At 42.5% G+C, this 16250-nt stretch overlaps 1 protein-coding gene across 5 annotated transcripts in view; it reads right to left on the bottom strand.

Annotated features, from left to right (window-relative positions):
* Positions 1 to 16250, bottom strand: part of LOC139579290 (uncharacterized) — a 36863-nt gene that overhangs the window by 8152 nt on the left and 12461 nt on the right. For 2 of the 5 annotated variants that reach the window (XM_071407836.1, XM_071407840.1), the window contains exons 4-5: positions 13331 to 13519; positions 5092 to 5298 (exon numbers count right to left, since the gene is read on the bottom strand). In XM_071407836.1, coding sequence (XP_071263937.1) covers positions 5092 to 5298; positions 13331 to 13519 — 396 coding nt within the window. Of the gene's footprint in view, positions 1 to 5091; positions 5299 to 13330; positions 13520 to 13922; positions 14064 to 16250 lie in introns of all 5 variants that reach the window. The other 3 variants (XM_071407841.1, XM_071407839.1, XM_071407837.1) reach the window with 3 other exon arrangements.

Raw genomic sequence — 16250 nt, 5'->3', positions numbered from 1 at the left:
CCAAGTTGCCAGATTTCAATGGACAACTTGCAACTTGGACCTCGATCCTACAGTTCTCCCTTACTCTGCGTTTTGAGTGTCAGGGGGACACTTCTCTGTCTGTCCAGACTCTATTCCCCCTCTTTGACAGTAGTATGGCCTGAAAGAAGGAGGGAATTAAGTTGACAAACATGAGCTCTACAAAGCTCTAAAACAAATGCAGGTCTAATATAACTCAGCTATTACTAGGCTATAATATTGATCAAATGGCTTGAATTAAGTTGTTAATTTACTGATTTAACTCATTGACACAGAAAATGTAAATCTTCTCTGTCCTCAAAACATTTGAAAGTCAAATTGGACTGCATTCATTTCCTGTACTTTTGAAAGGAAAAAATCCTTTCCTTCCAACTTCCTGATTTAATTTGGAAGTAAAGTGAGAATATATATTTAGGGTCAATCTATTAAAGGTCAATATATATTTAGGGTCAATTTATTATGCCTGTTTGACAGGTACACCCACCTAGTATCGGGTCGGACCCCCCTTTTCCTTCAGAACAACCTGAATTATTCGGGGGAATTGATTCTACAAGTCTGAAACGTTCCACAGGGATGTTGGTCCATGTTGATGCGATGGCATCACACAGTTTCTGCAGATTGGATGGTGGTACACCCCCGCCACCAGCCTGTACTGTTGACACCAAGCAGGATGGGTCCATGGACTCATGCTGCTTACGCCAAATCCTGACTCTGCCATTAGCATGACGCACCAGAAATGGGATTCATCGGACCAGGCAAATTTTTTCCACTCCTCAATTGTTGTTGATTGCGTGCCCACTGGAGCAGCTTCTTCTTGTTTTTAACTGATAGGAGTAGAACCCGATGTGGTTGTCTGCAGCAATAGCCCATCCATGACAAGGACCGATGAGTTGTGCGTTCCGAGATGCCGTTCTGCACACCACTGATGTACTACACCATTATTTGTTTATTTGTGGCCCGCCTGTTAGCTTGCATTATTCTAGCCATTCTATTTCGACCTCTCTTATCAACGAGCTGTTTTCACCCACAGGACTGCTGTTGACTGGATGTTTTTTGTTTGTCACTCCAGCCTCGGGAAACCCTACACACTGTCGTGTGTGAAAAGCCCAGGAGGTCGAACATTTCTGAGATACTGGACCTGGTGTGCCTGGCATCGACGATCATACCACGCTCAAAGTCGCTTAGTTCACTCCTTTTGCCCATTCTAACGTTGAATCGAACAGTAACATTGCCTCAATGCCTGTCTGCCTGCTTTGTATAGCAAGCCCCAGCCACGTGACTCACTGTCTGTAGGAGCGTTCCATTTTCTTGAACGGGGTGGTGTACCTAATAAACTGGGCGGTGAGTGTATATTTAGAGTCAATATTTAGGGTCAATCTATATAGGATCATTCTAGACTGAACAAAAATATAAACGCAACATGCAACAATTTCAAAGAATTTACTGAGTTACAGTTCATATAAGGAAATCAGTCAATTAAGATACATAAATTAGGCCCTAATCTATGGATTTCACATGACTGGGAATACAGACATGCATCTGTTGTTCAGATACTTTTTTTTAAAAGGTAGAGGCGTGGATCAGAAAACCATTCAGTATCTGGTGTGGCCACCATTTGCCTCATGCAGCGCGACACATATCCTTTGCATAGAGTAGATGAGGCTGTTGATTGTAGCCTGTGGAATGTTGTCCCACTCTGCTTCAACGGCTGTGCTGCTGGATATTGGCGGGAACTGGAACACACTGTTGATCCCGAGCATCCCAAACATGCTCAATGGGTGACATGGTGAGTATGCAGGCCATGGAAGAACATTTTCAGCTTCCGGGAATTGTGTACAGATCCCTGCGACATGGGGCTGTGCATTATCATGCTGAAACATGAGGTGATGGCGGCGGATGAATGGCACGACAATGTGCCTTAGGATCTCGTCACGGTATCTCTGTGCATTGAAATTGTCATCGTTAAAATGCAATTGTGTTCGTTGTCTGTAGCTTATGCCTGCTCACAACATAACCCCACCGCCACCTGTCCGGCCGACCGGTCCAATATCTGTCCGGCCGACCGGTCCAATATCTGTCCGGCCGACCGTTCCAATATCTGTCCGGCCGACCGGTCCAATATCTGTCCGGCCGACCGGTCCAATATCTGTCCGGCCGACCGGTCCAATATCTGTCCGGCCGACCGGTCCAATATCTGTCCGGCCGACCGGTCCTATCTGTCTGGTCGACTGGTCCCTTCTGGTCAGAGGAGAAAGGAAGAGTCAGAGAGAAAGAGACAAAAGAACATCAACATGACCTTTCATGATGTGACGGGGAAGATAGCCAAATTGTTGGTATGGCGGAACAACACTCGTGTGAACATTCCCCTTCGATGGAATTGTGAACCTTTCTGCAGATGAGTTCATATCATATCTAATTCAATACATTTGAATTTGTCTGTTATTAGAAAGTCCATTTTCTTTCTCTCAATCTTTCATTTACATAGGTCAGGGATGAGCTGGGCTGGACCAAGAGTGTAAAATGTTACCGCTTGTGATTACATCACTGGTGAAAAGTCAGTGATAAAAATATATTCAGTTGACTTTCATCCCACTGGGCAAAAACTGGTTGAATCAACTTTGTTTCCACGTCATTTCAACCCCAAAAAATCAATGTGATGACATTGAATCAATGTGGAAAACTGGTTGGATTTTCAAAAAGTGTCACGACTTCCGCCGAAGTCGGCTCCTCTCCTTGCTCGGGCAGAGTTCGGCGGTCGACGTCACCGGCTTTCTAGCTATCGCCGCTCCATTTGTCATGTATCCATTTGTTTTGTCTTGTTCCCTGCACACCTGGTTTTCATTCCCCAATCAATCTACATGTATTTATTCCTCTGTTCCCCATCATGTCTTTGTGTAAGATTGTTTGTGTTACGTGTCATTTTTGACGCGCCAGACTGGCTTGTTTTTTCCGTGTTATTTTTCACGAAGATGTTTACTTTTAAACATAATTATTGTGACTGTTTTGCGCGTTTTGCACTTTTGCCTAAATAAAGTGTGCGCCTGTTCACAAATCTCTGCTCTCCTGCACCTGACTTCGCTACCACTACGCACACATCTGACAAAAAGTCATCAACGTACGGGCATTTAGTCTTTTTTTCACCAAATTTTTTACCTAAATCCAATGACATGGTGACTTTTTTGTTGTTGATTTCATGTTAATTGACAACTGAACCAAATGTTAATCAAAACTAGACGTCAGTCAGGGCCCAGTGGGATGTTAGTCTGTCAGCCCTGTCTACTTTAACATCTCCCTCTCTCCTTCCCAACTTTCCCCCCTCCTCTGGCTCGCTCTATTCCTGACACAGGCCTGATGAGCTGGACTCAGGTACAGAATGGACAGATAGGACCAGTCGGCCGGACGGCCAGATAGTAACAGATGGGTCCGGTTTATGTCGTGCCAATTCACTCTCTGGATGACACACATACACAATCCATGTCTCAATTGTCTCAATGCTAAAAACGACTTATTCAGCCTGTCTCAGGTGACATCAATAGGGGTATTTAGGGTCAAGAAGCACCATGGAATTCTTTGAAAAATATTATTTATTGATGGAATTCTAGGAATTGACAAACAGCAACAGCAACAGCCATTGGTGAAATTGGTACAAAAGAACAAACAGTTTTTCAGTCTCACAGTACAACTTCAGTATCTGCTATAACTTTAGTGTGAGGAACGCAGTATTATTAGAAGAACACAACCATTATCAACCTTAACAGTCAATGTGAGTGATGCTGTTGGCCTTAAAGAAGCCAAGAAAACGCAACAGTCTTTGTAGATAATGTAAATATGAACCACGTTGTATTGTAGACGTATGAGACCAGGGCAAACATCCTGCAGACATACGACTACGTTAGAACCAATGGCGTTTGAACTCATGATATTGCTATAACAGCTTTTTTCAATAGTGTTAGGTTCTAATTCTCAGAGTAAACTACTCAACAGACACTATGAAAGCTTAACCAAGTTTATTCTCCCAGAGGATCAATACAGCTGCATTAGACAAAACATGTTTCCACCAACACAAGTATATATACTCCAATTTAGATGCATTCCTCCTTCTCTCTTACATCTGTTATGGTTCGACAGGAAGACCAGACTGGTACCAGACTGTCTCTTCTCCTCCCAGAGGATCCCTCCCATAGGATCCCTGATGGCTAACAATAGCATATCCTGACATAATGTAAACGTTATACATTACCCTCTCTCCCTCAGTGACAAGAATAAGTATATTTCATATTCTCAGAACCCAACAATAGGAACCTTTTGCTTCTGTGTCAGTTTTCAATGATGAAGCTTCTGATGTCTATTCAGATTGCTGGATTGGGAGAACCTGCGCCCGCACTGTGCACAACTGAAGGGCTTCTCCCCGGTGTGAACGTTCTGGTGAACTTGGAGCTTGCTGGGGGACACAAAGCTCTTCTCACACAAGGTGCAGGCGAACACCCGCTTTCTGGTGTGGACGACGACGTGCTGCCGCAAGTCGCTCTCGTGAACAAACTTCTTATGGCAGCTCGGGCAACCGTACGGTCGTTCTACGGTGCCAGGTCTAATGTGAGTAGCAAGATTACTTGAGTGACAGGAAGTTGCGGTGCTTGGTCTAAAATGGCCGACAGGAAGTGAGGTATGAGCTGGTTGTTGAGCTCCTCTTCCTGGTATTTCAGAGTGTCTATGGAGGCTTGCCAATGAGCGCAAACTAGCTTTGTTGGCCTCAACTGTATTTCCTGCATCAAGACGGGTGCTTGTATTTATCTCTGTGGGACGGAATCCGGGTGAAACCAATTGAATAGTGTTGTCTCTCATCGATTCGTGGCGTACAGGGTGAATCGTTGGTGCGTTTCTGTTAAACACTCCCACTCCCTGCTTATTTCCAGTCCCATTGACCTGTTGTGTAGTAGCTGTACCCACCTGACCCCACTCAAAATCTCTATCTACCTGCTGGCCACTGGATACAGAGTCAATTACTATCACATGTTCTGATGAGGAATGGAACACCTTCGGGGAAAACCCGAGGACGACGTCAGATCCACTGACCTCCATAGCAGTGTTGTTGTAGTTGTTGTTGCCTCTGGGGCCACTGGGCTGGAAGGCGGGGTCCTCTGTGGTGGCTGCAGTCAGTTGGGTGGTTAGCTCTCTGCTGCCCTCCACTGTTCTGGCTGGGTGGCTGATCCTAGAGTCCTGGTCATCTGCTTCTCCCTCCACCTTGATGATGAGCAGGTCTGGTTCCCCTTCCTCTGTCTGCTGGGGTTAAGTGGGAGAGATGAGTGAAACAGAGCATATGCTTTCTACATGCCTAAACATCAGACTGTTACCATGGTTAACCCGTGGATATTCAGTCTGAAAGAAGTCTGCCTAAAAAGACACAAGAGTCTCTAAAAGCCAGAAGAGTCTCTGCTGACTGCTGATGGGGTCAAGTGGGAGAGATGAGTGAGACAGAGCATACACTATCTACTGAATGGAGATATGGACATGACATGGGATTTAGTGAAATTCATAGTAGTTGTCTTGTTGTTATTGTGTTATAACCAGTGGTGTAGTGGAGGGTAAACTCCACCTTCTGTATTTTGTGCAAAAGCCTTCATAAAGACATTTGGTAGAAGTAAAATAATACACCAATACAAATTTAATTTGACATATACAGTGCATTCAGAAAGTATTCAGACCCCTTGACTTTTTCCACATTTTGTTTACGTTACAGCCTTATTCTAAAATTGATTAAATTGTTTTTTCCACTCATCAATCTACACACAATAGCCCATAATGACAAAGGTAAAGCAGGTTTTTAGCCATTTTTGCAACAAAAAAAAAAAAAATTGATATCACATTTATTTAAGTATTCAGACCCTTTACTCAGTACTTTGTTGAAGCACCTTTAGCAGTGATTACAGCCTCGAGTCTTCTTGGGTATGACGCTACAAGCTTGGCACACCTGTATTTGGGGAGTTTCTCCCATTCTTCTCTGCAGATCCTCTCAAGCTGTCAGGTTGGATGGGGAGCATCACTGCACAGCTATTTTCAGGTCTCTCCAGAGATGTTCGATCGGGTTCACGTCTGGGCTTTGACTGTGTGTTACGGGATTTTTATGAATAATGACTAAAATATTTATACATTTGACTTAAAATTATAACTAAACAAAATACTGCTATATTTCTGTATGGATGAATGAATCTTATTATAATCATAATGCTGACTATAATGTGTTCCTTGTTAGAAAGAATGGAGTTACCTTCAGACAGGCTGGAATGATGTGTTCCTTACAGGACATTCTGTCTCTACCCAGGGAGGGGAGAGGCCTTGGGCCGGTTGTAGATTGTTTAACAGGTGGCAGACAACGTAATGAGGCTGTGAACTGTATTGCCATTGTATCCGAAAGGAGGAAGGACATTTTAAAACCTATGACGTCATTATTATTATTATATAACCTGATGTAAATTGTACTATGATCAGTACTCTCGAGAATAAACGCTATTGATTCATTGATTTTGAGACTGGTTTCTGTCCATTTAATGCTGATAAGTATCTTACAAATTCTTATGTATGGGCAGAGTGTTTTAATTGAATTGGTTGATAAACATATAGGAATTAAATTCCTTTAACACTGTGCCACTCAAGAATATTCAGAGACTTGTCCCGAAGAGACTCCTGTGTTGTCTTGGCTGTGTGCTTAGGGTAGTTGTCCTGTTGGAAGGTGAACCTTCGCCCCAGTCTGAGGTCCTGAGCGCTCGGGAGCAGATTTTCATCTAGGATCTCACTGTACTTTGCTCCGTTCATCTTTCCCTCATTCCTGACTAGTCTCCCCAGTGCCGCTGAAAAACATCCCCACAGCATGATGCTGCCACCACCATGCTTCACCGTAGGGATGGTGCCAGGTTTCCTCCAGACGTGACGCTTGGCATAAAGTCCATAGAGTTCAATACACTTAGATTGGAGTCATTAAAACTCGTTTTTCAACCACTCCACAAATTTCTTGTTAGCAAACTATCGTTTTGGCAAGTCGGTTAGGACATCTACTTTGTGCATGACACAAGTCCTTTTTCCAACAATTGTTTACAGACAGATTATTTCACTTATAATTCACTGTATCACAATTCCAGTGAGTCAGAAGTTTACATACACTATGTTGACTGTACCTTTAAACAGCTTGGAAAATTCCAGAAAATTATGTCATGGCTTTATAAGCTTCTGATAGCCTAATAGACATATTTTGAGTAAATTGGATGTATACATGTGGATCTATTTCAAGGCCTACCTTCAAACTCAGTGCCTCTTTGCTTAACATCATGGGAAAATCAAAAGAAATCAGCCAAGACCTCAGAAAAAAAATTGTAGACCTCCACAAGTCTGGTTCATCATTGGGAGCAACTTCCAAATGCCTGAAGGTACCACGTTCATCTGTACAAGCAATAGTACGCAAGTATAAACACCATGGGACCACGCAGCCATCATAGCGCTCAGGAAGCAGACGCGTTCTGCCTCCTATAGATGAACGTACTTTGGTACGAAAAGTGCAAATTAATCCCAGAACAACAGCAAAGGACCTTGTGAAGATGCTGGAGGAAACTATATCTAAATCCACAGTAAAACGAGTCCTATATCGACATAACCTGAAAGACCGCTCAGCAAAGAAGAAGCCACTGCTCCAAAACCGCCATAAAAAAGCCAGACTACGGTTTGCAACTGCACATGGGGACAAAGATCATATTTTTTGGAGAAATGTCCTCTGGTCTGATGAAACAAAAATATAACTGTTTGGCCATAATGAAAATTGTTATGTTTGGAGGAAAAAGGGGAAGGCTTGCAAGCCAAAGAACACCATCCCAACCGTGAAGCATAGGGGTGGCAGCATCATGTTGTGGGGGTGCTTTGCTGCAGGAGGGTCTGGTGCACTTCACAAAATAGATGGCATCATGAGGAAAGAAAATTATGTGGATATATTGAAGCAACATCAGTCAGGAAGTTAAAGATTGGTCACAAATGGGCCTGTCAACTGGACAATGACACCAAGCATACTTCCAAAGTTGTGGCAAAATGTCTTAATGACAACTGAAAAAGCGTGTGCGAGCAAGGAGGCCTACAAACCTGACTCAGTTACACCAGCTCTGTCAGGAGGAATGGGCCAAAATTCACCCAACTTATTGTGGGAAGCTTGTGGAAGGCTACCCAAAACATTTGACCCAAGTTTAAAGGCAATGCTATCAAATACTAATTTAGTGTCACGTTCGTTTAGAGATGGATTGGACCAAGGTGCAGTGTGGTAGGCGTACATCTTTCTTTTATTAAATGACACCGAAAAAACAACAAAAATACAAAACGAACGTAAAGCTACATGCAGAGCAGAAAGCAACTACACACAAACAAGATCCCACAAACTAAAGGGGGAAAAAAGGCTGCCTAAGTATGATCCCCAAATCAGAGACAACGATAGACAGCTGCCTCTGATTGGGAACCATACCCGGCCAACAAAGAAATAGAAAAACTAGAATGCCCACCCAAATCACAGCCCAACCTAACCAAATAGAGAAATAAAAAGGCTCTCTAAGGCGTGACATTGAGTGTATGAAAACTTCTGACCCACTGGGAATATTATGAAAGAAATAAAAGCTGAAATAAATCATTCTCTCTTCTATTATTCTGACATTTCACATTCTTAAAATAAAGTGGTGATCCTAACTGACCTAAAACAGGGAATTTCTACTAGGATTAAATGTCAGGAATTGTGAAATACTGAGTTTGAATGTATTTTGCTAAGGTGTATGTAAACTTCGACTTCAACTGTACGTAAACAAGGTATTATGTTTTTTAATATATATTACGTTTGCAAAAATTCAAAAAAACTGTTTTCGCTTTGTCATTATGGGGTATTGTGTGTACAGTCGTGGCCACAAGTTTTGAGAATGACACAAATATACATTTTCACAAAGTCTGCTGCCTCAGTTTGTATGATGCCAATTTGCATATACTCCAGAATGTTATGAAGAGTGATCAGATGAATTGCAATTCATTGCAAAGTCCCTCTTTGCCATGCAAATAAACTGAATCCCCAAAAACATTTCCACTGCATTTCAGCCCTGCCACAAAAGGACCAGCTGACATCATGTCAGTGATTCTCTCGTTAACACAGGTGTGAGTGTTGACGAGGACAAGGCTGGAGATCACTCTGTCATGCTGATTGAGTTTGAATAACAAACTGGAAGCTTCAAAATGAGGGTGGTGCTTGGAATCATTGTTCTTCCTCTGTCAACCATGGTTGCCTGCAAGGAAAAACGTGCAATAATCATTTCTTTGCACAAAAAGATCTTCACAGACAAGGATATTGCTGCCAGTAAGATTGCACCTAAATCAACCATTTATCGGATCATCAAGAACTTCAAGGAGAGCGGTTAAATTGTTGTGAAGAAGGCTTCAGGGTGCCCAAGAAAGTCCAGCAAGCGCCAGGACCGTCTCCTAAAGTTGATTCAGCTGCGGGATCGGGACACCACCAGTACAGAGCTTGCTCAGGAATGGCAGCAGGCAGGTGTGAGTGCATCTGCACGCATAGTGAGGTGAAGACTTTTGGAGGATGGCCTGGTGTCAAGAAGGGCAGCAAAGAAGCCACTTCTCTCCAGGAAAAACTTCAGGAACAGACTGATATTCTGCAAAAGGTACAGGGATTGGACTGCTGAGGACGGGGGTAAAGTAATTTTCTCTGATGAATCCCCTTTCTGATTGTTTTGAGGCATCCAGGAAAAAGCTCGTCCGGAGAAGACAAGGTGAGCGCTACCATCAGTCCTGTGTCATGCCAACAGTAAAGCATCCCGAGACCATTCATGTGTGGGGTTGCTTCTCAGCCAAGGGAGTGGGCTCACTAACAATTTTGCCTAAGAACACAGCCATGAATAAAGACTGGTACCAACACATCCTCCGAGCAACTTCTCCCAACCATCCAGGAACAGTTTGGTGACGAACAATGCCTTTTCCAGCATGGAGCACCTTGCCATAAGGCAAAAGTGATAACTAAGTGGCTCGGGGAACAAAACATTGATATTTTGGGTCCATGGCCAGAAAACTCCCCAGACCTTAATCCCATTGAGAACTTGTGGTCAATCCTCAAGAGGCGGGTGGACAAACAAAAACCCACAAATTCTGACAAACTCCAAGCATTGATTATGCAAGAATGGGCTGCCATCAGTCAGGATGTGGCCCAGAAGTTAATTGACAGCATGCCAGGGTGGATTGCAGAGGTCTTGAAAAAGAAGGGTCAACACTGCAAATATTGACTCTTTGCATCAACTTCATGTAATTGTCAATAAAAGCCGTTGACACTTTTCTGCGTTTTCTATTTATTAATTTGTTACATCATCTTTGAAATGCAAGAGAAAGGCCATAATAGCATATTTTTTAGTTTTGGCACAATTTACATTTTAGGCCCTAGATTGAAGCAGTGTGTGTGCAAAGTTTCAGATTGATCCAGTGAAGCATTACAATACCGGACAATATTTTGTATCAAGTCTGCCCAAATATGCCGAATTGGTCAATTGATACATTCTCAAGTACATAACTATAGAGAACATACAAAAATGATATGGTAATAAAAATGTTACGTTTACACACTACCAGGCATGTCATACATGATGGATCATTAGCGTATACACTAACTTTCACACATCTAGATGGCCGGGTGGGTGTGGAGCCAGAGACAGCAGGGCTTCAAACTGTAGAACCCAGTTCCCACATTTGAATATAAACATTTATTTTATCAAACAAAACTATGCTACATTTTATCTCTGGGACCTTCAGGATGACAAATCAGAGCAAGATTACTGAATGTAAGTACATTATTTACCTTCAGAGGTGAATGTATCAAACCAGTTGCCGTGCTAAGTTTTTAAGTATTTTTTTTCACTGTGATAGCTACTGTAAATTGGACAGTGCAGTTAGATTAACAATAATTTAAGGTTTCTGCCCATATAAGACATGTCTATGTCCTGGAAAGTTCGCTGTTACTTACAACTGTCATGCTAATCACATTAGCGCACGTTAGCTCAACCGTCCGGGTATAGGGACACCGATCCCGTAGAGATTAAAAGACCATGTTTTCATGAATTTGATTATATACTCTTGAATCACATTCAAAAACAGCAAGGCACATGATCCAAGAAGTAGGCAGGACTTTCATAGCTTGTTGCTATAACCTAACTGACATGAAGCTAATCCATAGCTTTTTTTACATAGGAATCGCTTGCTTCTGTGTCTAGGGCTGGCACAATTACGGTATAACCGTGTAACCGATGGCTATGGATGAAGACTGTCATGAAAATGTAATAAACCATTTAAAAACAAAATATATTTTTTATTATTTTGTGGATCGAACAGCTGACAGAAAACAGGATGGCCGGGCATTTGTGAGGATGAGTCCATTTCTGCCATAGAATTAGGAATTAGAATACAAGAATGGACATGAAAAGGTCTTATAACAGTATAAAAGATCAGCCATTTTGTTCAGGGAGCTGGTCAACCATGGTCAGCCAGTGCGATAAGATATTGTGTAAAACAATACATTTGAAGATTATCTGCACAGTATGTTTATTAGCTAGCCAGCGAGTTTAAGTTGAATGATTTCCAATAATTGTTCAAATTAACTGCCAATTTGCCAACATTCCATACAAACAGTGGAGTCAATCCACAGCCATACACTGGCTGAAAACAGTTGATAGGTCTTATACAAGTTGTAAATGCAACAAGTACTGATATTGTATCATATTATAATATTCACAGCTTTCCAAGAAAACAAACATTGAGACATTTATGGTCTGTTTATATATATTTTAGAGACTATTTATACAGAAAATGTGTATAAAACCTGTATAAACTGTATTTATAATTACATGACAATATTTTAGGTTAACAATCATTATATTTCTGATATATCACATGCCTTACTTTTATAATTCATAAGTAAAAGCAGGAAATGCATCACCTCTGCCTCTACTGCCATCCGTTCCAATTAGACCGAATTGGATTTCTTCCTGACCACAATGGCTGCCATTCTCACCCCACTCTAGAACTGAGCGTTTATGACATAGCCCCTCTAGTAATTTAGTAGGATCTCCATGGTTTCTGCTGAAACATGGACTCTCCAACTTGATGAAACGTTGTTGCTACTTGCTAAAACAAGTCAGAGTGGAGGAGAGGACAAAATGTGCATCTTTTGCTATTCAAACGGTTATAACGGTGACCGCAGTCATTTGGCTGACCAATTACTGTCATCCAAAATTCCTTGACCGTCACCGCCCTATTTGTGTCAGTCTCAATGATGAAGCTGTTTATGTCTTTTCAGATTGCTGGGGTGGGAGAACCTGAGCCCGCACTGTGCACAACTGAAGGGCTTCTCTCCAGTGTGGACGTTCTGGTGCACTTGGAGCTTGCTGGGGGACACAAAGCTCTTCTCACACAACGTGCAGGCGAACGCTCGCTTTCTGGTGTGGATGATCATGTGATGCCGTAAGTCGCTCTCGTGGAGAAACTTCTTATGGCAGCTCGGGCAACCGTACGGTCGTTCTACAGTGCCAGGTCTAAAGTGTGTGGCGAAATTACTGGAGTGAGAGGAAGTTGTGGCGCTTGGTCTAAAATAGCCGTCAGGAAGTGAGGTATGAGCTGGTTGTTGAACTCCTCTTCCTGGTATTTCAGAGTGTCTCTGGAGGCTTGCCAACAAAAACCAACTAGCTTTGTTGGCCTCACCTGCATTTCCTGTGCCAGGCCTGCGTGTATTTTTCTCTGAGGGCCGGAAGCCAGGTGAAACCAATTGTGTCATGTTGTCTCTCATCAATTTGGGGTGAATCATTGGTGCATTGCTTTCAAACACTCCCACTACCTGCTTATTTCCCGTCCCATTGACATGTGGTGTAGTAGCTGTACCCACCTGACCCCACTCAAAATCTCTATCTACCTGCTGCCCACTGGATACAGAGTCAATCACTATCACATGTTCTGATGAGGAATGGAACTCCACACTTCTCATTTCTGTGGCAGAGCTAGTCTGTGTTTCTGGGCCCACTGGGCCACTCCCTAGGTCCATTACTTTAGTGTGAGCAGCAGAGGCGCCACCATCAGTCGCTACTACCTCTCTCCACACCTGGTTTAAAGAATCTCTTAGGAGAGTGAGGTCCCCGTTCATGTCACACTTAGTGTCCAGACTCTGTCTCTCTGCTCTGGGTTCAAATCCTGTGTGTTGCTGGGGTCCCTGGTTCACATTCTGTGTTTCTGACTGGAGGAGAACGGCCTCAGATCCACTGACCTCCATAGCTGTGTTGATGTTGTTGCCTCTGGGCTGGAAGGCAGGGTCTGTAGTCGGTTGGGTGGTTAGTTCTCTGCTGCCCTCCACTGTTCTAGCTGGGTGGCTGATCCTAGAGTCCTGGTCATCTGCTTCCCCCTCGTCCTTGATGATGAGCAGGTCTGGTTCCCCTTCCTCTGTCTCTGCTGACTGCTGATGGGGTTAAGTGGGAGAGATGAGTGAGTGAGGCAGAGCATACACTATCTGCTGAATGGAGATATGGGCATGACATGGGATTTAGTGAAATTCATAGTAGTTGTCTTGTTGTTATTGTGTTATAATCTGTGTTGTAGTGGAGGGTAAACTCCACCTTCTGTATTTTACACATTCTTTTACAAACTTTTGGTGTAAAAATGCATTGAAAGTATAGAGAGTGTTACTTTACTCACTCTGTACGGCAATAAAAGTTTACCAAGCATATTTTTTTTACCACTACATCACTAGTTATAATGTGCTGACATACACGTCTATACAGACATAACCTCATCCCCAGGCGGAAGTGTCTGGTGTCCGAGACTAAAACAGACATAACTCTGTGACAGCATGAAATTGGAACTTGCCTCATCACTTGTAGTATCCATATGCTTTGATGGAGAGACATCCTCTTGGTCCACGTCTATGGGCTGTCTGTCTCTTGGTATGCTGCTGTTCCCAAAACTCCTGTTGGAAAGTCTGTTTCTGCTTTGCCAAGTAGGTCCTGGAAATAAAGGGGGAGGTTAATTTGACACCATCAATCAATGGTATTTTACAAAGAACAAAGCAAACATAATACCTTCATGACGTACACTAACGTTCAAAAGTTTGGGGTCACTTAGAAATGTCTTGTTTTTGAAAGAAAAGCACATTTTTGGTCTATTAAAATAACATCAAATTGATCAGAAATATAGTGTAGACATTGTTAATGTTGGAAATGACTATTGTAGCTGGAAATGGCAGATTTTTTATGGAATATCTACATAGGCGTACAGAGGCCCATATTCAGCAACCATCACTCCTGTGTTCCAATGGCACGTTGTGTTAGCTAATCCAAGTTTATAATTTTAAAAGGCAAAATTATCATTAGAAAACCCTTTTTCAATTACAGTTGAAGTTGGAAGTTTACATACACTTAGGTTGGAGTCATTAAAACTCGTTTTCAACCACTCCACAAATTTCTTGTTTGCAAACTATAGTTTTGGCAAGTCGGTTAGGACATCTACTTTGTGCATGATACAAGTCATTTTTCCAACAATTGTTTACAGACAGATTATTTCACTTATAATTCACTGTATCACAATTCCAGTGGGTCAGAAGTTTACATACACTAAGTTGACTGTGCCTTTAAACAGCTTGGAAAATTCCAGAAAATTATGTCATGGTTTTAGAAGCTTCTGATAGGCTAATTGACATAATTTGAGTCAATTGGAGGTGTAAATGTGGATATATTTCAAGGCCTACCTTCAAACCCAGTGCCTCTTTGCTTGACATGATGAGAAAATCAAAAGAAATCAGCCAAGACCTCAGAAAAACAATTGTAGACCTCCACAAGTCTGATTCATCCTTGGGAGCAACTTCCAAATGCCTGAAGGTACCACGTTCATCTGCACAAGCAATAGCATGCAAGTATTAACCATGTGACCATGCAGCCGTCATACCGCTCAGGAAGGAGACGCGTTCTGTCTCCCAGAGATGAGCGTACTTTGGTGCGAAAAGTGCAAATCAATCCCAGAACAACAGCAAAGGACCTTGTGAAGATGCTGGAGGAAACAGGTACAAAAGTATCTATATCCACAGTAAAACGAGTCCTATATCGACATAACCTGAAAGGCCGCTCAGCAAGGAAGAAGCCATTGCTCCAAAACCGTCATAAAAAAGCTAGACTACGGTTTGCAACTGCACATGGGGACAAAGATCGTACTTTTTGGAGAAATGTCCTCTGGTCTGATGAAACAAAAATAGAACTGTTTGGCCATAATGACCATCGCTTTGTTTGGAGGAAAAAGGGGGAAGCTTGCAAGCCGATGAACACCATCCCAACCGTGAAGCACGGGGGTGGCAGCATCATGTTGTGGGGGTGCTTTGCTGCAGGACGGACTGGTGCACTTCACAAAATAGATGGCATCATGAGGAAAGAAAATTATGTGGATATATTGAAGCAACATCTCAAGACATCAGTCAGGAAGTTAAAGCTTGGTCGCAAATGGGTCTTCCAAATAGACAATGACCCCAAACATACTTCCAAAGTTGTGGCAAAATTGCTTAAGGACAACAAAGTCAAGGTATTGGAGTGGCCATCACAAAGCCCTGACCTCAATCCTATAGAACATTTGTGGGCAGAACTGAAAAAGTGTGTGCGAGCAAGGAGGCCTACAAACCTGACTCAGTTACACCAGCTCTGTCAGGAGGAATGGGCCAAAATTCACCCAACTTATTGTGGGAAGCTTGTGGAAGGCTACACGAAACGTTTGACCCAAGTTAAACAATTTAAAGGCAATGCTACCAAATACTAATTGAGTGTATGTCAACTTCTGGCCCACTGGGAATGTGATGAAAGAAAGAAAAGCTGAAATAAATCATTGTCTCTACTATTATTCCGACATTTCACATTCTTAAAATAAAGTGGTGATCCTAACTGACCTAAGACGTCAAATTTTTACTAGGATTAAATGTCAGGAATTGTGAAAAACTGAGTTTAAATGTATTTGGCTGAGGTGTATGTAAACTTCCGACTTCAACTGTATGTTAGCACAGCTGAAAACTGTTGTGCTGATTAAAGCAGCAATAAAACTGGCATTCTTTAGACTAGTTGAGTATCTGGAGCATCAGCATTTGTGGGTTCGATTACAGCCTCAAAATGGCCAGAAACAAAGACCTTTCTTCTGGGCCTGAATGGTTCATTCATCTC

Source organism: Salvelinus alpinus, chromosome 6 (genome assembly GCF_045679555.1).
Source record: "Salvelinus alpinus chromosome 6, SLU_Salpinus.1, whole genome shotgun sequence".
In the NCBI taxonomy this organism is placed as follows: Eukaryota; Metazoa; Chordata; class Actinopteri; order Salmoniformes; family Salmonidae; genus Salvelinus; species Salvelinus alpinus.
Note: the sequence above shows the minus strand (reverse complement) of the source record. Positions and strands in the feature narration are given on the sequence as shown.